General features: G+C 35.7%; 1 protein-coding gene across 1 annotated transcript; it reads left to right on the plus strand.

Moving 5' to 3' along the window:
• The first annotated feature begins 2256 nt into the window (after positions 1-2256).
• Positions 2257-6011, plus strand: LOC115996702. Its single transcript, XM_031236061.1, has 3 exons — positions 2257-2506; positions 4009-4156; positions 4357-6011. Exons 2-3 carry the CDS (start codon positions 4018-4020, stop codon positions 5796-5798), a joined length of 1581 nt encoding a protein of 526 aa, XP_031091921.1. The 5' UTR covers positions 2257-2506; positions 4009-4017; the 3' UTR covers positions 5799-6011.
• The last annotated feature ends 6565 nt before the right edge of the window (positions 6012-12576 follow it).

Consider the following 12576-nt stretch of genomic DNA (forward strand, 5'->3'; position numbering starts at 1 on the left):
GTTTTTTATGTGGGAGAAAGATGAAAATATTTCTTTCATTTTAGCTACATACTCTTTTTCTTTGACCAATTATACTCTGAGCTTCTGCAGTCTCATAAATTAGCTGCAGTTAGCCAATAAGTCAGGGTATGTTTAGCGTGGAAAATGCTCTTTTTTTTTTCTTTTTTTTTTCTTTAAAATAATTTATCTAAGTTTTCACTTTTTAAAAAACGTAGAAAGTTGGGGTGTTTTTTTTTTTTTTTTTTTTTTTTAAATCTATTGCAGTGCTAAGAATCAATCTCATTATTGGGCCCGTGACCTTCCCTCAATGAGAGCCACAGAGGTGTCATTAGGGGTGTAAATGAATTGAATCCAGTCAAATATCTTACTATTCGATTCGAATTCGACTATTTTGAGAACTATTCGGATTTGTATTCGATAAGTATTCGAATCTAAAATTTTATTCGTATTTGATTCGACTACATTATTCGAATATATTCCATTTGACTTGAATATTCAAATTCAAAATGCCTAACTTATTTTATTTTACAAGTTCTCCAATAAATTAAGATAAAATGTAATAAAATTTTAAATTTAAATAGCATACAATTTTCTATTAATATATACTATTATACTAATATTCTATTAATATATTAATTATATATATATATATATATATATATATATATATATATATATATATATATATATATATATATATATATATATATTCTCGAATATATTTGAATATAGTCGAATCAAATATATTCGGATTCGTATTTGAATAGAAATATTCTAATTCGAATCACGAATTAAATTAAAAATATTTGATTTGTTTTCACCTTTAAAGTGTCATGCTTATATGCTTGGCAAAGTTGGAGATTTATTAAAGAGGAAAAAAAAAAAAACAAAACAAAACAAAGAGAATCTTTTAAAAATCAATAGGCAGATGCAGATTAGCCTGTAAACGATATTTAAAAGTATAGGTATTTTTCTTCTTTATTTGAAAATTAAAATAAAATTTGGAGGTTATGTGATATTGAACACAATGTTTTTATTTTATAGAAAAAAATTTATATGTAGGGATCATAAATATAAATTTGTTGACGTATTCTTATGAATATATAGAAAAATAAAGTAAAATAGAAATTTGCAAAACAAATAATAGCAAAGGTTGATCACTCATTTTATACTACCATAATTTGGCTATCCTCCACCCCATAATTTGTTTTTTTTTTATTTGTTTTTTCTTTCTAATACATGTTTTCTTTACATTGTACGAGCGGTAGGTTGATGTTAGACAATGAAATAGACACTAATTTTTTTAAAAAAATTATTTGAATTATATTTAGTAGTATTAATCTAAAATTGATAAAGAATTTATTTTATTATAAAAGTAATAACTAAGAGCAAGACCTTGTGGTCTAGCATACAATGTATCTCTGTCAGGAATTTTTTGTTGGAAGATAAAAAAGTAAAATTAAATATAAAATAAATAAAAAAGGGTGATTGCCAAACTCGTGCCGACTAGATACTATTGGTGTGCATTGATTTTTTTTATAGGACTCACTTTTTGAGAAAAAAGCTCAGCTCTTTCCTTGGAAATACAATTTTCTCGCTCTTCCTTCCTCTCTCAACTCTGATCTCAAAAAAAGACTCGAAAAATCACAATTAAGTATATCGTAAGTCCAAACTTTTTTTTTTTTGAAAACAAACAAGAAGCTATTATTCATTAGACAATAAAGAATCCAGATTACACACAGGAGGGTTAAAACTCCAAGATCTAATTTCCAGATTAAGACAAACTGATTTGGCTAAAATATGAGCAAGACTATTATATGCTCTGGGAATAAAACTAACACTAACACCGGAGAGGGCAAACATAATATGGCGGCAAGCTTTTGTCACCACACCGAAGTAGAAGAAATTAAGCTAGCGTTATGACAGCCTATGAGAACTGAAACAACTTTCCAGTTGTTATGCTTGATCTAGGTTAAGGCTTCCTTGTAGGGGTCCTAAGTCCAAACTTGATTGATAAAAAAACAAAGTGATACATAACTAGTGAAGCTTCAGCCAAATTTAAATCAAGTATATATATATATATATAAAGAAAAAAAGCGACACACTTTTTACTCATATAATGATCATCATTTGCAATAAGAAAAGAGAAAAGATAATAAACTTTTTGGACTACATGCCACGTGTCATCCTGAATCTTTCCGGTCAACTCATATATTATTATTTATTACATGTGATTCACAACATCCACACCACGAGTACCCCTACTGGCTACTGGCTACTACTTTTACATGTAAATTCCGACCAAACTTCTTCGTCGACGTCGTTTTCGGAAAACCCTAGATTTTCCCCTTCTTCGTCTTCCCATTCTCTCTCCTATTTTTGTTCTTTGATTAGGCTTTGGCTTCTTCCTTCGATCCGTAAATCAACACCGGACTCTGCGATTCCCCATCCCCTCTTTGAATTGATACCTTTCAATTCCCTCGCCGTTGAGCAAACTGAATTTAAGGTTAGGGTTTTAGATTTCCTCATTCTGAGCCGGATCTGTTTAATTCGGTGCTCTTTTTGTATATCCAAACGATATTATATGCTTTGACTTTTTGTTGTCTTCGTAGACAAAATAAAACAAAAATTGATTTGTGGTATTTTTTTTTTTTTAAGAATTGGGGATTTTTGTATAATTCGTTGTGTTTCACCTGAAATTCGTTAGCGCTGTTGGATTGACTCAGTTTTAATTGGAAGTATTTGTTTGTAGTGTTGTTTTTATTTTGAGGATCTAGGATTAGGGTTTCTGTTATGTAAGATTGATTAAATGAGATTAATTCAGATTGAAAGATCATCCTTTCAATTTTAAGAAGTAGAAAAAAAAGTCTTTGTTTACTGAGTAAAGATTAATCACTGGTTTATCAAATTAGATAGTTTTGTTTTACTGAGTAAAAATTAGTTCTCATAATAGTTACCAATAAGTTAGTTTTACTGTAGACCAATGTAAGCTTGATTGAATTAACCATCGAGTACAACAGAGTTCTTTGCATAAGAGAGAAATTAACAAGTTGGCAGGAATTAATATGAATGCTCTAGATTCTGTAACTCTGCATATCTGTGGAAGGGCTACACTGTATTTATTAGCTATTCCCAGTAAAATCTAATGCCTTGACTCAGCCTTTCAGGTTACACAATGATGAAAGAAACAGCAAATCACAAGCAAAATATCTATAGTTGCCATCTACAACTCAGTATAAAATTAGAATATTAAGCAAGGGGATCAATGTGAGGCCGTTTGGTGCCAGTGTCTGGTTTTCTAAAAATGGGAAAGAAAAAGAAGTATTTGGTGATAAGCAATTGATTGTGAAGAGTTGTTCTAAATGCATCATGAGACAATTTTTTTTCATAGTGTGGTGTTGTTTGTTTGTATTCTATGGAGTATAAATTATTCAATTGATGATTATGAAAATTGATGATTTGTGTTATACTGTTATTTCCTTTATGGGTTTATTTGGATACTAAGTCAAAGGGGGAGTTCACTTTATTCTATAGTACAAATGAATTGATGAAAGAAGGAAGTATAACCTTAACCTAAAAGTTAGCACCTTTGGAACAAAGCTGCTGAGCAGATTCCACCTGCCTTGTTTTTCCATCCTCCTGATAAAATTCATTCCCCTAGTCCCCATGATTCAGCAACACAGTGTACTATACTCTTGTCCATACATCCCGCTGCATTTGCTCCAAAAAAAATTCTGATAAAATCATAAGGAGCTGGTTCTAACTTTAATTAATCTCATGCTAAAATATGTCTTAAGATTATAGAGATCAGCTGCAGGAGGCAGAACCAATTAGATAGTGAAAATTTAGGCCCTTTGTGTTGTATTTGCATTAACACTCTTTCCAGTCTCTAATTCTCAAGGTTTAAGAGATTGTTTAATTACTTCACTTTATTAAATATGTGCAAGCCAACATTCTTTTGTCCTGTCCTTGTACTCTGTATTTTTAACTGCTTTTGAATTTATTTAGCAGTTAATTATGGTGCAAAAACGGCCCTTCGAACATGAGTACTTAGATGAGGTTTCATCTAAGCAACCAAGGCATGTAGAAACTAATGATCATCTGATTTCTTTGGAATATCCTTATGAACCTGCCTACCTGAAGGCTCATGCACCAGGTGAGAGATGGCTTATATAACTTGTATAAGCACTCATCTTTAACTTCCTACTTCCAAGCAATTTTAACTGATTTAATAGGCTTAAGCAGCTAGTACCTAGCTTTTTCCTCAACTGCTTGCAATCTCAATTGCATTTGTAACATCTTTTTGCTAGATATATATATATTAAAATTTAAAAGAGTCAACTAAATTTATGGTAGGGAAAGATGGGGATATTTCCTTTAAAGGAAAACCTGTAAGTGACAAGAAATATGAGTGTGTATACACTGCTGAACTCCCAAGCTTTGAAAAATACAGAGAGATGGGGTGTCCTGGTTCTGCTTCCCACTCTTCCTGGGCTACTAGCAGCACAAGTGAAGAAGATGTCAGGTCAGAGGGGCAACATAACACATCGTTCTCTCCTGAATATTACAATCATGACATTCCATTTAGGACTGTTACTCATTCTAAAGAGTTATATTCTTACCTTCTGAGAAATCCTCCTAGTAAGTTGGTTCCTGTTGGACCTGATTTCCAGGCTGAAATACCTGAATGCTGTGGCTGTGGCAACAAGGAGAAAGCCAATTGTTCAGAAGTTGCATGCGAAACCATAGATCATTCTTATGAATCTTTGGAGTCAAATTGTGGTGGTCAGTTTGATTATGAAAATAGGCTAGCTGGGACTTGCATTATTCCCATTTCCAAATCAGAATCAGCTGCATATTCTAGTGAAGTTGTTGCAAGTGGAAGAAGTGATTGTTGCTGTGAAGATGCTGGCTCTGTTAGATGCATTCAACAGCACATCATTGAAGCAAGAGAAAAACTTAAGACACTCCTTGGGGAGGAGACCTTTGTCAAGCTGGGTTTTTGTGATATGGGTGAGGTAGTTGCACAAAAGTGGACTGAAGAGGAACATGAATTGTTCCATGACGTTGTATATTCATATCCTGCATCCTTGGGGAAGAATTTTTGGCACCACCTTGCACTTGAGTTCCATCACCGAACAAGGAGGGAAATAGTGAGCTATTATTTTAATGTCTTCATGCTGCGAATCCGCACTGAACAGAATAGATTAGACCCATTGAATATAGACAGTGACAATGATGAATGGCAAGAGGAAGCATATGACTCTGCTGGGGAAGAAGCCAATATGACTGATGAAGATGAGGACTCTGTAGTCGAATCGCCAGTTCATCATGATGATCCTGGGCACATTTTGATCTACGATGATTATAAACACCCATATGATGAAGATGCTGGGCTTGCAATCTGGAGAGATTATAAGCATCTTGGTCATGACACCAATAAGGTTGTCACTACTGTACCTGAAGAATGTGGTGATAAGTTATTTGAGAAGCACAGTTCTGAACTCACAGTTCAACATCCAGACAGAAGTGAGCCAAATGAAGCCAACCATGCTGAACTTGACGGCCCTTCTACTAGGGTTGATAACAAACATTGGACTAGTGATTATGTAGGTACGTGCAATAGTAATGGGCATGAATTTGTTTTGGAGCCCAGATTTGGCAGAGAATGGAATGTTGGGTACTCAAGTTGTACCAAAAACGACGTTGACTTCTTGCCCACATGCTCGATGATTGAAGAAGTATTTGGAAACGAGGCATGCTATGACAAGAGTCGAGATGGTTATGGTTCAAGCTAGCTGTACCCATTGTTTTCAACAGTAGTGGATTAATCCTGGGGGTGCTTCTGGGATAGAGTAGCTCCTAAACACCCCCTTGTGTATATTCAAAATGGTGGAATGTGGAATTTTGCTGAGTTTAAGATAATATTTTTGTTAGGCTGTTAGATGAGGTAAATTGTACTTGCATTATGCAAACTGTATAATCACAATACTAGCCTTTTTTTTTTTTTTTTTTTCTTAATTACAATACTAGGCTGTTCATTGTTGCTGTAGGAAGTTAATACTAACAAAAGTTCCATATGTAAACCTTGAAGGTATGGCCAAATTGAGTCTATTTAATAAGAGTTGAAACAAAGGGAAAGAATTCCAAACACATCGTTCTGATCTGGTGATATAATTTTGTTGAGTACACCACACATAGGGCACAAAACATCAATGTCAACATGTTTATGCAACAAGCGACTCGAGTAAGTAACATAGACCTAAGACAATGCCACAAACAATTTAATTTTATGATACCCCTACTTTACATAATAAACACACCTTAAATCATCTGGCTAAAACCATACATCATTTACACCATAACTAACTGGCACCTGCTAATCAACTCACCATCTCTCTCACAAAACAAATCCTGTACTAGATCAGTATCCCAACTCCCACCTCCCACTTCAAGTAAGCTGGCCACACTAATATCACCCAACTTCGGAGGCCAAGGGAACTCAATAAAAGGATTCGGATGGGGAAGCCAATGCATAGACCAGACGAAAGTGTCCTCCCCATCACCTATACGCCGTCGAACATTGGACGTAATAAGACCCTGGTTGGCCATAATACTCCAACAAAAGCTAGGATCACCCCCCAACTGAGCCTCAAAGAAGGAAGAGTCCCTAAAATATCTGGCTTTAAAAAGCTTGCTAATGAAAGAAGAAGAAGTAGTGAGAAGCCTCCAACCTTGTTTAGCAAGCAACACCAAATTAAACTCCCTCAACTGACGAAACCCCTATCCTCCTCCTTCGGTTCACACAACCGATCCCAAGCCAACCAATGAATACCTCCTGAACCCCTAGCCCACCAAAAACGATTCATCAACCTCTCTAATACAAACATAACTCCCCAGGTAATAAAAAAAACACTCATAGCAAAAGTAGGTAATGCTTGAGCGACACATCGAAGTAAAATCTCCATACCTGCACTAGATAAAAGATTTCTCCTCTAACACCCTAACCTTTGTCTCACCTTCTGTTCAATAAAAGCAAAAACTCTCTTTTTATTTCTACCCACAAAGGAAGAAAACCCCAAATATTTACCCTAGTCTTGTGCCCTACACACCCCTAACAACCCTTCCACCAACACCTTAGTAGCCTCAGTAGTGTTAGAGCTATACACCACACTAGATTTGTCAAAGTTAACCCCTGTCTCGATGCCGCTCCATAAACTCGAAGGAAATCCCTCACCACCTTTACCTCCTCCCGAACAACATTAAAAAACAATAAACTATCATTAGCAAACAAAAGATGAGACATAGGAGGTGTTCCTCTTGCCACCTGGACCCTCAGCACAGATCAAAAATAAATATGGAGAAAGTGGATCCCCCTATCTCAAACCCCTCGTAGGAATCACTTGACCGCCTCAACACCATTAACCAAAACATTATAGCGCACCGATGAGACGCATAACATAACCAACCGCACCCATCTCTCATCAAACCCCAATTGACGCAACATATGTTCCAAAAAATACCACTCCACCCTATCATAGGCCTTAGCCATAACAAGTTTCAACCTGGCCCACCTTACGAGGGTAATGTCCTACTTCAGCCACCACCAAAATATTATCAGTGATAAGCCTATCTGGAACAAAAACATTATGAACCTCATTAGTAATCCCCCCTCCCAACCAGTGGCGGATACAGAAAAATGTCCTAGTGGGGGCGAAACATAAAAGAGGTAACACCAAGTTGCTCCTTTATATGGGAGGTTGTGGATTTGAGCCTCAGTGATATTGACTATTTGTGCTTCTATATGTTGAGAAAGTAGTAATGAACATATATTGCATTGTAATAGAATCGGTAGTATTAAAAAAATGAAACACTTAAAAGGAATATAGTCATAAATATTGTTGGATATAGACGAAAAATACAACACATCAAAATTTTATACAAATATTAATAACAATATATAAAACATAATTAATTTGATAAAATAATTCAAATAGAAAACACATTATAAATTATATATATAAAGCTACAAAGGAGGATGAACTACAGTCTTTAGGATTTGAACCATCGCCCTTCCATAAGTAAAAACACACCCCAACTAACTTAGCTAACTAGACAATTCTTTACTTATATTTGTTTTCATATATTTATATCTAAAACTGTTCTATACATACATTATATGTATGATGTCTGTAAAGCATTTTACCGGGCTGAGAAACATGATAAGTCTCTCCTCACCTACTTCATGGAATTTAAAAAAACATATGAGGAACTGAATCAATTAATGCCTTTTAGTATTGATATAAAGGTGCAATAAAAGCAACGAGAACAAATGACAGTCATGAGTTTTTTAGCAAGTCTTCCATCAGAATTTGAGACTGCAAAATCCCAGGTTTTGTCCAGCCCTGAAATGTCTTCATTGCAAGATACTTTTGCCCGAGTACTGCGCACAGAGACTTCTCACCCAATTCCTTTGAATGGTGCGCTTATTAGTAAAAACTCTTTTACAGATGTTGGTAGACAACCCATTAGAGTTACTGGTAGATATGCTCAAGGGCCAAACTCTGGTGGAATTATCTGTCGCTATTGTCACATGCCGGGTCACATAAAACGTGACTAATATAAGAAATTGCAGAACAAGTATAAAGGGTTTCAGCATGCTAATGTTGTTTCTATCAATGATGTGTCTACCCAATCTATTTTAGTCTCAACAGATGAGTTTGCTAAATTCACCCAGTACCAAGAGGCACTGAAGTCTTCAACTACTCCTATCACAGCTGTTGTCGATTCAGGTAAGCCAACCACCTACCTTGTTTCTTCCACTTCCAAATGGGTCATTGACTTAGGAGCCATAGACCATATGACAAGTAACTCTAGTCTATTCTCAACTTTTACAGCCAATACTTCTAGTCTTCTCGTCACTCATGCTAATAGGTCTGTTTTGCAAGTACTTGGATCTGGCTCTATTACTCAACTTCTTCCATTCACTTGTCATCTGTTCTTAAGCTTACCTAATTTTTCCTTCAATTTGGTTTATGTTAGTAAGCTTACTCGTACCCTAAATTGCTGTGTCACATTTTTTCCTGAATATTTCGTATTTCAAGATCTTACGACGAAGCAGATTATTGGTAAAGGACACGAGTCTGGTGGCCTCTACATCCTAAACTCTAAGAAGTCGAACTTTGTTGCATGTTCGAGTGTTGTTTCCCCTTTTAAAGCCCCCTCCTGCTTGGTCATTCGTCCGTACGTACCTTTGTTAAAACAGTTGTGTCCGCAGTTTAAACATGTGTCTTCATTACATTGTGAGTCTTGTCAATTTGCTAAACACCACCGTGTGAGTTTGAGTTCTAGAGTCAATAAACGAGCAAGTGCTCCCTTTGAACTTGTTCATTATGATATTTGGGGTTCGTGTCCAGTTATGTCTAAAACTGGTTACAAGTATTTCGTTACTTTTATGGATGATAATTCTCGTATGACTTGGTTATATTTCATGAAAACTGGCTCCGAATTATTCACCCACTTTTGTGTTTTTTGTGTTGAGATAAAAACTCAGTTCAATGTTTCTGTTCAAACACTACGAAGTGATAATGCTAGAGAGTATTTGTCAGCTCCTTTTTCATCATACATGATCCAAAATGGTATACTCCATCAAACCTCCTATGTGGATACACCATCACAAAATGGGGTAGCTGAGCGTAAGAATAGACATTTGCTTGAAACTTCGAGACCCTTGTTGTTTCAAATGAATGTTCCTAAACAGTTTTGGGCTGATGCAGTATCCACTGCTTCTTTTTTGATCAATCGTATGCCATCCTCTGTTTTGTTTGGTAAGACCCCTTATCAGAGTCTCTTTCCCACAAAGTCCTTGTTTCCTATTGATCCTAAAGTGTTTTGTTGTACTTGCTTTGTTAGGGATGTTCGTCCTCATGTTACAATGTTAGACCCCAAATCGCTAAAATGTATTTTTTAGTGATATTCACGTGTCCAAAAAGGGTATATATGTTATTCCCCTACACTAGGTAGGTACCTTGTGTCAATGGATGTTACCTTTCATGAGGATGTACCCTTCTCACCATTTTCACATCGTGATCATTTAGGGAGGAAGACGATATCTTGATTAATACTATTACTTCTTCTCTTCCAACACCTATGGTTCTTCAAGTTTATTCTCGATGACCAAGACATACTAAGTCGACCCCCATTATGCTTACAGGTTCCACCCTACCTGAGTCTACCCCACATGCTGCATGTTCGGACCAATTTCTTTGTCATTAGATCAGCTTTCCGATGATGATTTTTCAATTGCTATTCGCAAAGGTAAACTCAAGTGTGCCTATCATGTTTCCTCTTTTGTCTCTTATGATAATCTGTCACCATCCTCTTGTTCTTTTATTGCGCCTATTGATTATATCTCTCTCCCTAAAACTGTTAAAGAAGTTATGTCTCATCCTGGATAGTACATGCTATGATAGAAGAACTGAATGCTTTAGACCAAAATGGTACTTGGAATTTGGTAGACTTACTTGCAGGGACGAAATCAATTGGTTACAAATGGGTGGTTGCCATCAAAGTGAACTCTGATGGATCTATTGCTCGGTTGAAGGCTCTCCTTGTAACAAAGGGATATGCTCAGACTTACGGGGTAGATTATTCCGATACCTTTTCCCATGTTGTTAAGTTAACATCTGTTCGACTACTTATTTCTATGGCAACTATCTATGATTGGCCGTTGCATCAACTCGACAGCAAGAATGCTTTTTTGCATGGAGATCTTCTGGAGGAAGTATACATGGAGCAACCTCCTAGATTTGTTGCTCAGGAGGAGTGTGAGAAGGTATGTCGACTTCGTAAATCTTTGTATGATTTAAAACAAAGTCCTCGAGCATGGTTTGGAAAATTTTAGTCGAAGCAATAGAGAAGTTTGGAATGGTGAAAGGAAAATTTGACCATTCTCTATTTTATAAGTAGTCTAAAACAGGTATTGTCTTGCTAGTAGTCTATGTGGATGACATTGTCATCATAGGAAGTGACATTGATGGCATTGCATCCCTCAAGACATTACTTCGCACTCAATTTATGACGAAAGATTTAGGGATGTTAAAATATTTCTTGTGTATTGAAGTCACAAGAAGTAAGAAAGGGATATTACTATCCCAATGAAAGTATGTGCTTGATCTATTGACTGAAACAGGAAAATTGGGAGTTAAGCCATGTAATGCTCCCATGATGCCCAATACAAAACTCACAAAGGAAGGAGAACTGTTTGGAGACCCCGAAAGGTATAGAAGACTAGTTGGGAAGCTAAATTATCTAACAGTGACTCGTCCGGATATTGCATATCCGGTTAGTGTGGTGAGTCAATACATGTCATCCCCAACAAATAACCATTGGCTGTTGTGGAACAAATCCTTTGCTATCTAAAAGGAGCTCTTAGAAGAGGAATCATATATAGAAATCATGGACATACAAGAGTTGAGTGTTTTACAGATGCTGATTGGGCAGGATCTAAGGAAGATCGAAGATCTACAATTAGATATTGTGTCTTCTTTGGTGGGAATCTAGTTTCATCGAAGAGTAAGAAGCAAAACGTTGTATCACGATCAAGTGTAGAGTCAGAATACAAGGCTTTGGCACAATCTGCATGTGAGGTAATATGGATATATAATATATTAATATGTTGAATGAAGCAGGCTTCAAAGCGCCTATTCCGGCAAAAATATGGTGTGTTAATCAAGCCGCTCTTCATATTGCATCCAATCCTATCTTTCATGAACGAACCAAGCATATAGAAGTTGATTGTCACTTTGTTCGTGAGAAAATACAACAAGGCTTGATATCTACAGGATTTGTGAAGACTGGTGAACAACTTGGAGATCTTTTTACAAAGCTTTAAATGGTAGTCGGGTTAATTATCTATGTAACAAGTTGGGCATGTTTAAGATCTATGCTCCAACTTGAGGGCGAAATATAGACATATTATGATTACATTATCTTAGGATAGTTAACATGATTCTAGGGATATGATAGCATAATTATAGGGATAATATTTCCTTTTCTATATTCTTTACATGTATAAATAGTTGTATGTATCACTCATCCTATATGAAATATAGTATTCTTTTCATGTTTAATTGTTTAGACTTAAATATATATATTTAGGATCATATGAGATCACCTGTTTATGTGAGATTGTGAAATTAAATCTTGTGCATCAATATAATAATTTTAATGCTCTAGATTGATTAAGATTCTAAGTTAAAGTGTGTGCGAACGGTGATTAAATGTGTGTGAACGGAATGTGTGTCAATCAATCTAGACCATTAAAATTTATTAGATTGATGGACAAGATTTGATCTCACAATCTCACCTAAATAGGTGATTTCATAGGAACTCTCGCCTAGGCAACAAGGCGGTCGGGGGACACTGCGACTTAACAGGGCACCATGATAAGTATGACATCAATACAATAACTAGTTAGTTTTGATTTGATTCTAGTATATCTTTGTAAATAATACTCTGTAAACAAATAGCCAATTGTAGTGTAATAGTATCCTCATCACCAATATTCACCATTCC

This window comes from Ipomoea triloba, chromosome 11 (assembly GCF_003576645.1).
Source record: "Ipomoea triloba cultivar NCNSP0323 chromosome 11, ASM357664v1".
Taxonomy (NCBI): domain Eukaryota; kingdom Viridiplantae; phylum Streptophyta; class Magnoliopsida; order Solanales; family Convolvulaceae; genus Ipomoea; species Ipomoea triloba.

Coding starts and splice junctions, on each gene's coding strand:
- LOC115996702 (XM_031236061.1), top strand. CDS start 4,018: ATGGTGCAAAAACGGCCCTTCGAACATGAGTACTTAGATGAGGTTTCA. Junction 4,157..4,356: donor CCTGAAGGCTCATGCACCAG/GTGAGAGATGGC, acceptor AATTTATGGTAG/GGAAAGATGGGGATATTTCC.